This window comes from Hemisphaericaspora subhashii, assembly GCF_019202705.1.
Source record: "Hemisphaericaspora subhashii strain CBS 10753 chromosome Unknown scaffold28, whole genome shotgun sequence".
Taxonomy (NCBI): Eukaryota; Fungi; Ascomycota; class Pichiomycetes; order Serinales; family Debaryomycetaceae; genus Hemisphaericaspora; species Hemisphaericaspora subhashii.
The window spans coordinates 18,960-33,951 of record NW_026057349.1 but is presented as its reverse complement, the minus strand read 5'-3'; the positions used below and the strand labels follow the sequence as shown (position 1 = coordinate 33,951).

At 34.6% G+C, this 14,992-nt stretch overlaps 5 protein-coding genes across 5 annotated transcripts; 3 read left to right on the top strand and 2 right to left on the bottom strand. All coding sequences in view use genetic code 12, as the record gives it.

Moving 5' to 3' along the window:
* Positions 1–1,420: 1,420 nt before the first annotated feature.
* Positions 1,421–3,040, bottom strand: CPP1 (tyrosine/serine/threonine protein phosphatase; the record flags this gene model as incomplete). The annotated part of the gene is made up of 1 exon (XM_049408441.1): positions 1,421–3,040. One exon carries the CDS (start codon positions 3,038–3,040, stop codon positions 1,421–1,423), a length of 1,620 nt encoding a protein of 539 aa, XP_049262211.1.
* Positions 3,041–4,639: 1,599 nt separating this feature from the next.
* J8A68_004477 (uncharacterized protein) lies at positions 4,640–5,149 on the top strand (the record flags this gene model as incomplete). The annotated part of the gene is made up of 1 exon (XM_049408440.1): positions 4,640–5,149. One exon carries the CDS (start codon positions 4,640–4,642, stop codon positions 5,147–5,149), a length of 510 nt encoding a protein of 169 aa, XP_049262210.1.
* A 79-nt stretch (positions 5,150–5,228) lies between these two features.
* SWE1 (tyrosine protein kinase) lies at positions 5,229–8,501 on the bottom strand (the record flags this gene model as incomplete). Its single annotated transcript, XM_049408439.1, has 1 exon — positions 5,229–8,501. One exon carries the CDS (start codon positions 8,499–8,501, stop codon positions 5,229–5,231), a length of 3,273 nt encoding a protein of 1,090 aa, XP_049262209.1.
* A 3,441-nt stretch (positions 8,502–11,942) lies between these two features.
* Positions 11,943–13,439, top strand: SFU1 (Sfu1p; the record flags this gene model as incomplete). Its single annotated transcript, XM_049408438.1, has 1 exon — positions 11,943–13,439. One exon carries the CDS (start codon positions 11,943–11,945, stop codon positions 13,437–13,439), a length of 1,497 nt encoding a protein of 498 aa, XP_049262208.1.
* Positions 13,440–14,025: 586 nt separating this feature from the next.
* Positions 14,026–14,940, top strand: YMC2 (Ymc2p; the record flags this gene model as incomplete). Its single annotated transcript, XM_049408436.1, has 1 exon — positions 14,026–14,940. One exon carries the CDS (start codon positions 14,026–14,028, stop codon positions 14,938–14,940), a length of 915 nt encoding a protein of 304 aa, XP_049262207.1.
* Between the last annotated feature and the right edge of the window lie 52 nt (positions 14,941–14,992).

Sequence of the window (14,992 nt, the reverse complement as noted above, 5' to 3'; positions counted from 1 at the left end):
TTTTTTGGTTATTCTTTTTTTTAAAGATTTTTTCCCTTGCTCTGTTTCTCTCTCTTTCCCTTTCTTCTTTCTCGAAGAGAGAAAAAAAATTGTAATTTTACTTACATTTAAACTATTACTGCTTCTTACTGCAATCCTATCAATTAAACAACACTAGAGGGAAATGCTATAACGTCTTATCAAAGAGAGAATTGGAGTATCTTGTCTCGAATGGTTGTTTTCGCCCTGCGACCTCCAACAGACATCAACAGATTCTCGATTAAATTTTCTAGCCCAAAAAAAGTAGCACACACAATACAACGTCTATTTTTTACTTCCAAAAAATGAGATGGGCTTGCATCTTTCCAAGAACACAAAACCTAACCGAAGTACCGTCTAATATGAACCCCCCTCTTCATGCCCCCCCTTGATGATGTATATACCATTACATAAAAAATACATCAAAAAATACATGACAAGAATGAGTTTTCCCACCGTCATACAAAACTCAAATTGAACCGTCAATAATAACCGAAATGGGAATTCTTTATTATCTACACGATACGAATGAAATTTGATGAATTCCCATGAAACGAACTCAATTTTATAACAACCACCCAATGATGTACATACATTTCTTACTCCCATTGTCTGTTACTCCCTGCTTATCTAATCAATTGAGTTGAGTTGTGAAGTTTTTAGAAATGGGTATGAAAGTACCATGCAAAAAATGGGGGATCTCGCCTCTTACACGTCTCGAGTCGGCCGGCTGCCCCTTAAAGAAAAAAACAATAACCTGGGAAGAAAATAAATCAAACCTACAGATACGAAGTTAGATATAAACAATGACAACCATAAAATTACGAAAATGACAAGGAGGGGATTGTTGGTTGGGAATATGGAATTAGTCCTTGTTTGGGATATACGTTGGATGGTGTCATGTCAATTATTATTATTTATGTTTGTTTGAAACAGGCATGCAGTTTTATGTGATGAGAAGTGCTTTCGTAAAGTTTATTTAATTATATGAAACCGTAGATGAAACCAATTAAACTTCACAGGCAAAGGCAGATAAGTCTTAATTATTAGGGGAATTTGATTGAGTTCTATGAAGTAGTCTACAACGATTGGCAATTAGTATTGTGGGGAGAGCCCTTTTAGAGTTTTGCAGATTTTCAGAAATGAGAACAGCGTACTAACAAACATTTGGGGAGTCGTCATTCCTCCACAAGGAAATCTCTCTAAGCCTTACAATCAATCCAATCAATCTCTACAAAAACATCATCAGTTGTGTATTCTATTACACCATTATTTTTTAATTAAACTCTCTCTATATCAAAATATACATATGAACCCAATAAAATTCATCCATCCCATCCAAACTAAAAAATAATACATAACATAATAATAAACCCAAAAAAATAGCATAGTCTATCTCTATCTATAGATTCATAGCAGAAGGAGAATTCATCAACAAAGTAGAAGTCCTAACCTCTTTCTTCGTCAACGCATCTCCAAACTCCATCAACTCAAAAATCAAACTCATATTCGGACATATCCGATCACATCCCTCCACAAAATTCCCTTGTCGTTTAATCTCTCGACATATTTCATTATGACTACAATCATTATTAGTCCCAGTTTTTAATAATTCATAAGCCTCATTCACACCCAATTGAAATTTTCTCATAAAATACGCCACGACAACGCAAGCCGATCTCAGGACTCCACATTGACAATGAATGAGGATTTTCTTGCCTCGAGTGTAATATTCATCGATTTTCAGGGTTATGGTTGTCAAATCTCGTGAGATTGATGAGGTATGTAACCAAGGAATATATAAATATTCCCGTTGTCCCATAATATTGGGTCCATATAATTCAGATAAATTTTTACATTCTTTAGCTACGTTGATTATGAGATCATATTGTCGAATATCGAAATTTTTTGCAAATGAAGGATCGGAAAATAAATAGATTTGATTATTGAGAACATTCTTGGGTCCATTGGGATATGCATCTATTTGAGTTGATTCTTGTAATTCTTCTGGGATTTGAAATTTTTGGGAATTATAGGTTAGGTTACTGGTATTTATATTATCATTGCTAATTGAAATGTGTGATAAATTGGTTGCAATTCCATAGGGAGGTGACGTGTTATTATTATCGTTATTATTGCTGTTCCATGGGCTTTGTAATGTAGGTGGAGTATTTAATGGAGACATTCTATTGTTGTTATTGGCGAATGGTAATGCTGGTGGTGGTTTTATTTTATTACGATTCGGGGTATCATCAAGAGCCGACAGCGCTGGCGGGAATTGATATTGAAAACTTTCATCATTATGTTTTGTTGGATATGCAAATTGTAAAGCAGGCGGTAAATCCGGAGTATGAGTAACCTGGGGAGTTTTTAAAGCTCCATCATCCATAAATGTTTGACTTGCTATTGGTATTGTAGTTACTGCTTTATTTAGTTGTCTCTTTAATTGATCTCGTTGTGATATTGACATTGTTGGAGAATCAGGTATGGATATTGAAAGTGCTTTTTTCGGTGGTGGTGGTGGTAAATGACCAGTTTTATTTGGAGGTGAAGTAAATGAAGATGTTGATGATAATGACGATGAAGCAGAATGTAAATTTAAAGATAGATTTTTCATATTTCTATTCAGACTTAATGAACTTGCTTTTCGTGAATGTTTTGGGGAATAATTCATTAATCCTGAAGTTGGAGATGAACCAGTGCTACTACTGATATTACTTAGATTGTTGTTGTTGTTGTTATTATTGTTGTTGTCATTATCTAATTTAAACTCATTATGAAATTTAGATATTGGAGGTGGTTCTAAAGTATAATTATTATGTCCTTCATTTAGTGAATTTTGAGACATAGTATGAAGTGATGGAGTTCTATAATTGGAATCTGAATATAAAATACTATTAAGATTTTGTGTGTTACTGTTAAGGTTGAGTGGAGTAGTAGTTGTTGTTGTTGTAGTAGTATGAGTAGTTTGAGTAGTAGTAGGAGTAGCAGCTGTTGTTGTTAACATAAATGGACTTGTCATTCTAAAATGAATGAATGTATGTGTTTTAGAATAAATTTGTTAATTAATAATTGTCAAATAAAAAAAAAAAATAATTAATGAAAACTTGTAAACTTGTACGAAGAATATCTAATAAAAACTTTTATTTGTTATGATGTAATATGGATGATTATTTCTTTATTGTATGTTGTAAGGTATTACTAAGTAAAGTATAAGTGATTTCTAAAATGCAAAGTATATGTATATGCTATCGTAGTAGTAATCTCTATGTCTAAATGACTAAACAGGTAGTAGTAATAGTAGTAGTAAGTAATAAGTAATAAAGTAAAGTCAAGAAATTTTTTTAATTTTAACTGACACACTTCTTTCATTTAATATTTAAATTAAAAAAAACATTTTTAACTTTACTATAATGTAAATAAGTAAAGTAAAGTTAATTAATAGAAAATATTCATTTAAAACAATTGTTAACAATTTTATTAATTTTGTGTAATGTTTTATTTTACTACTACTCTTCTCTTTTAAATCCATTAACAATATCCAATCCAATTCATTATTATATTTGTTACCAATTCACACAAAATTATTTTAAATATCGGCTTAAAATATATTGCATATGATTTAAATCCGGTGTTTTATCCGTACCACTACTAGTAAACTCATTGACTTTAGAAAGATACACGTTAATCATTTAAACTATTCATCTTCTCCTCTTTTCTACTAACTTAAACTATTGTACATAGAAGTAGTTTATCTCTCACTTGTAACTAATTAAAGAATATACCACCAGCAAATATATCTTGATTACATAATCAGATAAATGTTTCTAATTTTAATTTTAATTTTTTTTATTTTTATTTTTTTTATTTTATTTCTTTTTTCTGTTTTGAATCTGTTGTGTTTTTTTTGTGCGACAATAAAACATCCAAACATGAAACATTCCCCTTTCAATCAAAAATATCACAATCTACAAAGCTGTTTAATTACCCATCTATATGTGGGGCGTAGCCATTTAATAAATTAATTAAGGTTAGTTTATTTTATTTAAACCCTTTCTCTTAAATATAAAACGGTTCAAACAACGATCTAGATATTGTTATGTCAACGCACAGTAAATGCTTTGTCAGCGTTTTTATAGCCTATGGCTCCATTCTAGATCATTTTGATCCTCGTTTCTACGCCTCTCTCTCTATCTGTTCCAAATATAAAACATTCCTGGTTCCAAAAACATTACACAAATGTGAATATTACAAATGACGTTCTACGCTGCAATGCAAAAGAATGTTCAATAGAAAATCACTAATTTATTGTTATGGCCACTTTGAAACCGTTTGTTATGCCCTGTCAAATAGCAATTCTAACTCTATATAAACAATATAGTTTCATTCCTATTTTAAACTCTTTAGTATCCCATCTATCTGATTGTTAAATTGCTTAAACACCAACACCTCCAGTTAACCTATTCGCTTACTTTTTCCCTGTCTTTTGGTTAACGAACATATATATTCGCTTGCTCATCGAAACATAACCCCGCTACCCCAGAAAATATTTTTGGCTGCAAAAAAAAAAAAAATAGGTCAAGCAACCCAAACCAAAATAGCTAACATAACCCCTTCCCGTATGCCGATACAAGATAGCAGCGACACCGAAAGTGTCGACGCTGAAGTTAAAGAGTTAATCTCCGGCAGAGAGGAATTAACTTTTGGACCCGATGTTTATATTTCCCAAACTGGTAGTAGTAGTAATCAATTTCGGAGTTTTGGTCAAACTCCAGTTGGAGTTATACCTCCCCCGGGTATACAACAACAATTTACTGGATTGACGAAATTATTTGATTCTCAGGGGAATGAATATTTATATCATCCAAATGGATATGTTACCCCCATTAGGAAATCTAATACGATAACTACTTCGATTAATAATAATAATAATGGGAGTGGTGAAAGGAAACCACAGAGGAGACAACACAGGAAAGTTTCTCCGTTTATTGATTTATCACCAATTTCATCAAATTCGCCCACAAAATTGAGAAAATATCAACGAGAGGTTTTTGAACGGATTCAATTTTTAGGTGATTTGGAAGTTAGTATTTCTGATCGATATAGTGTAGTTAATAATTTGTCACAATAATCCCAAAAGATATAATATCATTTTATACCTGAATACATAATAAAAAAATAAATAAATTACACATATAAATAAATAAAGACTAATCATCAGGGGGGCCAAACTCTCCTTCATAAATCGTCGCACCCGCTTTTCTTCTATTTTCAATTATTATACATTCATTCATTTCCAAAATATGACTTGCACTTGGTCTATCAAATGGATTTGGTTTTAACATCTTATTAACCAATTTATCCAAATTTATCAGATCGTCTCCTCCCACGCCAACCAAAAAATCTGGGGCCCAAGATGGGATTAAATCACGTAATGATTTCCCTCCAGCACTTGAACTACTACTATTATGCTTAACCCCTGGCATTAAATTATCATTCGATTGAGCGATATTGGGAGCTAATAAATGTGGTGGATTTGGTGGGAATAAATTACTATTGGATGAATTGATATTCAAAGAATGAGTATAACTACTAATATTCGTGTCTGGACTAGATAAACATTGATTCATCCCCATGGTGGTTGTCGCTGTGGTCCCACTCCCTCCACTGCCAGTGCTAGCACCTGTACCAGCCACACATATATTTGAACCAACCCCACCGTTATTTTGTAAAAAGATGGATATATTATCTGAAGATAATTGGCCAGCATCACTTAGATCACCACTACGTAATTTTCTCCATGGAGTACCATTATCGGGTAAGATTATATTTGCAGCCATTTCTAATATAATTAAACCTAAACTGAAAATATCAGCAAATGGAGTATATATCTTATCATTAATCAATTCCGGGGCAATATAATTCCTATCACCTTCTAAATCAAAATCTTTCTCTAAAATTGGTAATTTTGTAGCTAATCCAAAATCTCCAATTTTTAAATTACCTTCAAATGTAATAAAAATATTTGCTGGTTTAATATCTAAATGTAAATAATTTTTTGAATGAATAAATTTTAATCCTTGTAAAATTTCAATTAAAATTTTCCAAATTCTAAATTCATCAATTTTATAATTTTTATTATCTTCAAAAAATTCAAATAATGTTCCACCTTCACAATATTCTGTCATTATATAATAATAATTATTAAATTCCCATGCTTCAATAAAATAAACCAAATATTCCCTTCCTTCTTCTTCTTCAACCACTTCCCCTTGGCCATTCGTCTTGGTATTATTCACCGACGTAAGTGCTCTCAATGCTTCAATCTCCCTCAATATGGTCTTGGTTTCAAGTTTTCCAATCACAGGTTGTTTCGATCTCTTAATCGCGAATTTCTCTTCTTGGAATAAACATTCAAACACCACCGAAAATTCCCCCTTTCCGATGGCTTTAATATTCTTCATCCCGAATTTATCAATTAAATGTTCATCGATCTTCGATGGTTTTATATATGTGGAATAATCATGTCCTGATTCGATATGTTGGGTCAAAGTAGATGATCCATCTTGATCATCATCATAATCCTCTGAAATCGACGGTTGTTGAAATAAATTCGACAGCGCTTGTTGTTGTTTTTTCTTATTGAATAGTAAATTCATGGGTGTGGATGGTTCTCCAGCGATTTCGATATTCGGTATTCCAGTATCAAGTTTTAAATTCTTCTTCGTTTTCTTGCTTAGATGAGATTTCGTAGGTGTTTCGGGGATATTTCCCATATCAACATCCGAGAAATCAACATTCAAATCTTCATGGAACTCATCCCTTGGTTGTGATAATAATGATGGATTATGTTTCAATACTGCCGGGGTTCTGAAAAAACTACTGTGATTAGAATCATCATATGATTGATCTCTCCCCACTTCGATTGAATTATCGGTGCTTTCATATTCAGATGATGGAATTCGGGTTGCCTTGGCAGTGGTGGTGGTGGGATTATTTATTGGATTGGTTTTATTATTATTTAAAATCATGAGTGGATTTCGTTTGACGGGAGTTTCGGGTGGTTGAATCAGTTTCACTCGTTCACCAATTGATTTCACACTATTCTTCTTCACCAATCCTCCGGAATTAAATGCAATTTGTAATGGTTTTACGAATTTATATGACGGGTTCCTATTTTCTTTATCATCAAACAGTTTTCGAGTTGTTGTTGTTTGTTGTTGTTGTTGTTCTTGTAAATGATGCTGTAGTGATTTTCTCGATTTGGATAGTAGTTTTTCATCTTGATATATCACAATTGTAGATGCTCCTCCACTGGATGAAAATGTCGGGAGTTTACGATTTTTCGAAGGACTATCAAAATCCATATCTTCAAAATCGCAATACTCTAATTGACTTTCTTCTTTTTGCTCATTGGTGGTGGTTGTTGATAGTATATGAGAGCTTTGTTTTCCAAGCATTAATGGGGTTGACGTGGTTGGTGAACTTTGTTTATCGGAACATTGATATATTTCCTTAAATCTATTGGTACTGGCTAATGACAGATTCCGTATCTTCTCAGGCGTAGTTATTGGTCTATGAGGGGACATTATTGCATCTTTATTTGCATTTTTAAACATTTTGAAACACTTCAATTTCGATGGTGAATGTAATGATTGATTATTTTCTCCAACTGGCGAAAATATTGAAGATCTAACATATACTTTATTTGGAGAAGGAGATGGTGATTGACTTACTAATTTATGAGGACGTTTGAATTTGTTAACTTCTGCTGGGGTTCTTTGCACCACGGGGCTAGGATAGTTGGATGGAGTAGGTTCACGATGAACAATTACCATTGAGGAATCAATCTCACTTAAGTCACTAATATTATCAATTTCATCATTTGGTTTAAACCCATCTAATGTTTTCAAATTCGAATCAATTGAAAGATTAAGATATTTGGAAGATCGCTTGATTGTTTGTTGTGATGATTGACGCGCTGGAGGTCGGTCTGATTGACTATCGTCGTTCTCGGAGTCTCTTTGAGTAGAATTCAGTATTACTGCACTCAATATCGGAAGCTGTCGGCTTTGTTCAATTTTGTCGCCAAGGAAGTCCTCATCATCTTCAGTCAAGTCTTCTTCTTGAATATCATCATCTAGATTGGTATCTATAAATAGATCTTGTTTCACATTAAAGGGAGGTGATTTGTTTATTGGTTTTCTATGATTATTGGAACTCGGAGTAAAGTCGGGTCTAGTATCATCCAAAATTAAACTATTGAATGATTGTGAGAAATGGTTGTTTGTAAAGTATTCCAACAGGGTGTTGTTCATATATTTGGCAGGTGATGCTTGTCGTTTCAATTTCACTTTTGATACCTGTGATCGTTGTTTATGATAGTGATCTTGTGATGGGGATGTTACGGGATAAGTTGAAGTTCTCTTTGAGCGTGTTGGTGACATGGTGTTTGTCAATCCTTCTGAGTACAGGACACCCATATCTACCAATATTAGCGATTCCACGTGAACTTATTTAATGACGTGATTTGGTTTTTGCTTGTTTATGTTTTTTTTTGCAACACTGACGTGGTTGTATTCAATTGAGGTGAGTCAGGTCTCCAATAGATAGGAATGGTTAGCTAAAGTTATGAAGCGATGTACAATTGTCTAATCTTTTCAGCTGAAGGCAAATAATGAATTTTTTAGTAATAAAGCTTTTCAGGGTCAAATGAGAAGAAATTGATGACTTTTCTGGAATTGTGAATTGGTTTGTTGTTGTTTTTTTTATGAATGAAAGAAAAAAAAATAAACAAGGGTCACGTGTACAATTTTAAAATTTTACGCGTCGCAAGTTAAATTTTCGTAGATCTAGTTTGATTACATAGTTAAGTATGCAAACTGATGTACTTTGTACTGCTAGAGTTGTATTTTAACAGGCTATTCAGGCAAGTTGATGCAGGTATGGTTATATTGAATTACATGATTACCAATGTGGTGTAATTCAATTTTCATTTACTAGGGTAGATCTTTGTGCATCAATTAAATCGTTTACGAATAAATTATGTTAGCGAGGTTTCTAACCTGAGATGTAATTGCCGATCGGATGATTTAAAGTTTGATTTGATAAACATTTGATGAAAACAATAAATTGTTGATGTTTCATTTTGAAAGGGGGAAATTGTTTTCCAGTTTTGTGTAACTCTTTCAATTGTGTTTCGTATTTATAATTTAAACAAACTAAAATGAGCCACCGTTTTATTTTTCGGCAATTGCACAAAGTTAACGGAGTTGCAATGACTACTAAACCTTAAAATACAGCAATTCTAATACTGAGGAACAGCAGTTAACTATCACAACATTCAGGATCATTTCCTCTGACTTGCATTTTTTTATAGTGTCAACAAAACAATTTTGCCCTCGCTTCAAGTCGCACACAGGTCTGTGTCTAAACTAGATTTTGAGGTGGACTTCTTTTGTTAAAATAACAAAAGCAAGGCAGATATTGAAGAATAACCTTATAGTCTATGAGTAGTCTTACTTTAGCTTCCATGCACGATAGACTAATGTAGTATAGCAGGGGTTTGGTTTCCATGATAAAGAAATTCCAATTAATTTCAGAGCTGAAGTTGTTAGGTTGCAAATCATATCCTGGTTTAAATATAAAGGTTTTTATACCACACTAATTCACATGCTTTTGAGGTTACTCTAGCTTAATTCGTCTTATAGAACACTTAAAAATCGTGAATAAAAATTTTCTTTATTTCACATTTTTTGCAACCAAAACGCGGCAGTATATCCCAGTCAAGCTTTCACGCACATACCAAATCACCAGTTCCCAATCCAAAACTTCGGATTAAGTTTTCTAATTCGACTACTTTGGATTAATTCTATATTTTTGAAATTGATACAAATCCAGAGTTGGTCCATAACTATTCTATTCATGCATTGCTAGATCTACAGAGCCAATTGTAATAGTTAAATCTATTGTAAAAAGATTGCAAAAAACCCAGCCAAAATACGTGGCAACGAAAAATTGAAATAGTTTTCTATGAATCCCAGCACCCAAACAGTCTCTAGCTTCCATCCATGACGATGCATACTGGGTGCAAGCGTTAACATCAATTAAATCTCAAAATTTTGTTGAGTAATCAAAGTGTAATTTCCGTTGGCTAGCACTGTTTATGGCAAAAAGTTCAGTTGGCGTGGGTCGTGTACCTGGTCCAACGTATTTTGCGGAAAAGCAAAACTTTATTGATAGCTTTTAAGGAGGACAGGNTACCTGGACCAACGTATTTTGCGGAAAAGCAAAACTTTATTGATAGCTTTTAAGGAGGACAGGACAGGGCATATCAGTGCTTTGAACAATTATTCCTGCTGAGTTCATGAAAGGGTCCAAAAGGAACTTGAAATGTTAACACGAACCCCGTTTCCCGTTGTGAACCCTTTCAGCATGTCAAAGTCGATATTTGATTACACTCAAATCACGTGCACTGATAGCCTGACAAATTCACTAAATTTGATTGGCTAAGAGTCACGTGGATTGCTTACTANCGTGCACTGATAGCCTGACAAATTCACTAAATTTGATTGGCTAAGAGTCACGTGGATTGCTTACTAATTGTCGACTCACAATTTGTCGATGACCAAAAAAATTGATTAATCAGATTAAAATCACATCATCTGAAAAAGTATTGATTTACGAAGCTCAAAATAAAAATTATTTTCTACCGTGGATAAAATTCACAGTTTACTCTTCATGGAATGCTTCTTTCTCGACCACACTCTTTCTCGGATATAAACTAGAGAACTATAGGACTACAAGGAAGTGACGGGTTAATGGTGAAGGAAACTATTGTTTCAGTAGAATTTTTGGTTTTCTTTAGAAATACTCGCATAGATCTAGCAATGACGATAATCCAATATGACAATGGAGGCTGGACTTATCGCTGAAAAAATGTCTGATTTATGGATCCACAGTTACTTGAATGTAAAGCAATAGATGCCAGATTAACACTTGCTGTAAAACCGGTTGCATCAGATAGAACTTAGATGCAGGAATAATTGCCGCAACCTAATATTAAGGTTCGTCTTCTCTGATTGCCGAATCAGCACTCTTCTCTGTGTGAGTTTCTATTGAGGTTCTTCTAAGTTCGAGGCGTAGCAAGATCAAGCTGTGTCGAATAATATAGTCCATTCCATTCTTTAAAGACTAAGCCCAAATTTCCAGTAGTAATATTTCAAACGTAATATAAAAAGTTGTAGTTATTCCGCTTAAATGCGAATTTTTATGAAAAGCAGAAAAAAAAAAAAATTCTTAGTTTGTTGCAAGTTCTCTCTCGTTATATTTTCAGATACGATTAAATATCAAAAACCCACCCACTCCATCTTATACGTCAGTTAGACTATCGCTTTGCTTGACTTAATATCTGAAGATCATCAAATAAAAATCAACCCATTTTTCAAAGGGCAAAAGGAGATACGTTTAGATTTTACTAAGGGTTCCAAAACCGTACCACTACGCCACACTTTCACCGATATTGGACAAAGAGACACTACTTTGTAATATCTACACTGCTGCATACTAGAAAACACACTGGAAGTGCTACTTCAGCTACGTTTATAGAAAAGAAACAGCTTGAGATAGCAGATAAAGAAAAACTTATATATCGGTATTATTTGAAATTTTTTTATTCGAATTAGACTTTTGAAAAGCCATTCTTGGTTAAAAGAATATTGGACCTAGCAATCTTACTTATTTTAATAAGACCGTAACTAGAAAACAAGCTTTTCGAGTTCAACAAGTTTCAACATTCATAAACTTCCCCCATATAGAAGGAGATTATACTACACTAGACTGTCTCCATATTTATTTATTATTGCTTTTATGCAACATATTTAACGATAGATTCAAAATACGTTTAGATTACATTTATGCACATAATGGCAACACCACTATCGACAAAATCAGAAACCGAGACAACCAGCAGCAAACGAATATCCAACACGGAGTCCACGTCGCCTAAGGCGAAAATTCATACACCAATAGCATCACAAAAATCTCCAGAACCCAACCATATGAGTCCAGTTGCAAGTTCACCTCCCGCTGATGGACAGCAATGTTCCAACTGTGGAACAACCAAAACTCCATTATGGAGAAGAGCTCCAGATGGTACCTTAATTTGTAATGCATGTGGATTATACTTAAGATCCAACAAAACCCATAGACCAGTCAATTTAAAACGACCACCAAACACTATTGTAGTGCACAAAGAACAAGAAGGTTCTTGTAAAGGAGACGGTAGATGTAATGGAACAGGTGGTTCTGCCGCTTGTAAAGGATGTCCTGCATTTAATAATAGAGTTGTAGCTACGAAAAGAGTTATTGAGAAATCTCCAAATGCCGAAACCGTTAAACGGCCAAAAGAAGAAGAAACAACTGAAGATTCTCTTGCTATTGCATGTTTTAATTGTGGTACAACAATTACACCACTCTGGAGAAGAGATGACGCAGGAAATACTATATGTAATGCTTGTGGATTGTTTTATCGATTGCATGGATCACATCGTCCTATTAGAATGAAAAGAAACACCATTAAAAGAAGAAAGAGAAATGCCCATCCAAGTGGTTCCGATAATAAAGGGGACGGTTCAGATACTAATGAGTTTGATGGAACAGGCAGTGCAGCACTGCAGGGAAGTGTGTCTCCAATAACACCTCCAAAGTCATTATCAAACCTTTCGGGGCAAAAATTGTCTGCATCTTCTTCATTATCAGTTTCATCTCCACTGCAAATACCACCTTCTTCACACACAGGATCACGAGGCTCTCCTGTGCCAACTCCTTCACCTGCATTGGCATTGAATAGACTACCACCAATTCATTTCCAATCCGCTCAACCAGGACCAGCTTCTTATCAAATCAACACCCCAGATGTCCCAACAGCACAATCATACTACCCACCATATAATGGCGGAGGAAGATTACCCAATGGACCAGGTCCAGTTCCGGGCCCACCTCCTCCGATGCCTCAAGCTCCATATGGCTATGTCCTACAGCAGCCTTTACAACAACCACAACCTTATATACAGCATCATCAACAACCACAATATCCATACTACGCTCAACCACAAGCACAAGCACAAGCACAGGCATATCCACTTCCAGAAATAAAGTTGCCAGCTATACGCCTGGAATCAGCAAATGTACGCCCCTCACAGCTAAGACCTATTTGTTGTAGCCATTGTGGAAACGCAAAGAAATCGACTCCACCGGTTGCTATTGATTTTACATCGAGTTATAAGAGAGAGACACCACATAGTGGACTATCATCGACAAAAAGTACGCCTGATGATAGTGAAGGTTCTGTGAAGAGTGGAGGTGATAAGAAGGGTGATAGAAGTCATGCACTATCTATTGGAGGATTATTGAATGGATGAAAGGGGGTAGCATGTAGTTTGTACAGTTTATTTAGTATTCTCCAGTAAGAGCTATTACGAGTATTATATAAAACTTATCTAACGCTGAATGTCATTATAAATATACAGTAATTCAAACCCGTAGGAAACTTCTCTTTTTTTTTTTTTTACATTATGGACTATTTATTACTCTCTAGTTACATATACAATATACAGAAAAAATAAAAACAGCAGCAAATATTCTCTTGATAAAAATTTATTGGAAACATCGTACTATACTAAATTCAGCTTAAACGATGATTGATTTTGTAGAATTTGTCAAAGGATCGTACCCATCTCGTCAAATATTCCCCCGTTAATTCAATTTCGGGATGAAGACGTCGTAGCGATCTAAGGAAGTTGTATGTTGTCTTCATACAAACAGCCAAATTAGTTTTGCAGCAATTCAATAAAAAATTCGGAATTTTTTTTGTATTGCACGTGATCTTATGCAATTTTTCAAATCTCCACCAAAATTATTACGAATTTACTCTGATAAACACATTGAACAGATCTACAACATATTCTCCAACCAACCTTCGATCCCGTCTGATTCAACAACCCCACGATGCCAGAAACCATAGAAGCTACCGGCAATGACAAAAGACAAGTCGTAAAAGTTGACAATTCCATTACCAGGAAAGTCAAAGATATAGCAGCCGGGTTTATCGGTGGTGCAACCCAAGTCTTAATCGGACAACCTGCCGATCTCGTTAAGATCAGATTACAAACCACATCAGGAACATCCTCCTTATCGATCATAAAGAGTGTCATTAAAAACGAAGGGATATTTGCATTTTATAAAGGAACATTACCTCCATTATTCGGGGTTGGGGTTTGTGTTTCGTTACAATTCTATGGATTTCATGAGACCAAGAGACAAATCTTACAATATACCGGACAACCTAGTATGAATTTATGGCCTCAGACATATATTGCGGGTGCGATGGCGGGGATAGTGAATTCTCCAGTTACTTCCCCGATTGAACAATTACGTATTTTGAGTCAGGCTTCTGAGAAGAAACTTTCCTTGACGGAAACAGTTAAGAAGATGTATTCAGAGCATGGGGTTCTGAAAGGGTTATATAGAGGGTTTGGGATTACCTTAATACGTGAAATCCAGGCATATGGGGTTTGGTTTGCGACTTACGAATTCTTGATTCAACAAATTATCGATTTACAGCATTATAAATCTAGAGATAAGGTGAGTACACCTGAATTATTGGCAAGTGGGGCTATTGCAGGAAATGCTCTCTGGCTTGCCTCATATCCTTTGGATGTTATAAAATCGAATGTTCAAAGTGATGGATTTGGAAAAGAGAGTAAATTTAATGGTAGTGCTTTTAGAGCAACTAGTTTTATTTATAAGACGCACGGTCTTATGGGATTCTGGAGAGGTATTGTTCCTTGCTTGTTGAGAGCTGTTCCTTGTAGTGCGGGTACGTTTGCCAGTGTTGAATTGGCATTAAGATTAATGGGATAGAGATCCATCGTTCATATGCTTACAAAAGGTTATGTATATTACGAGTAGGTTA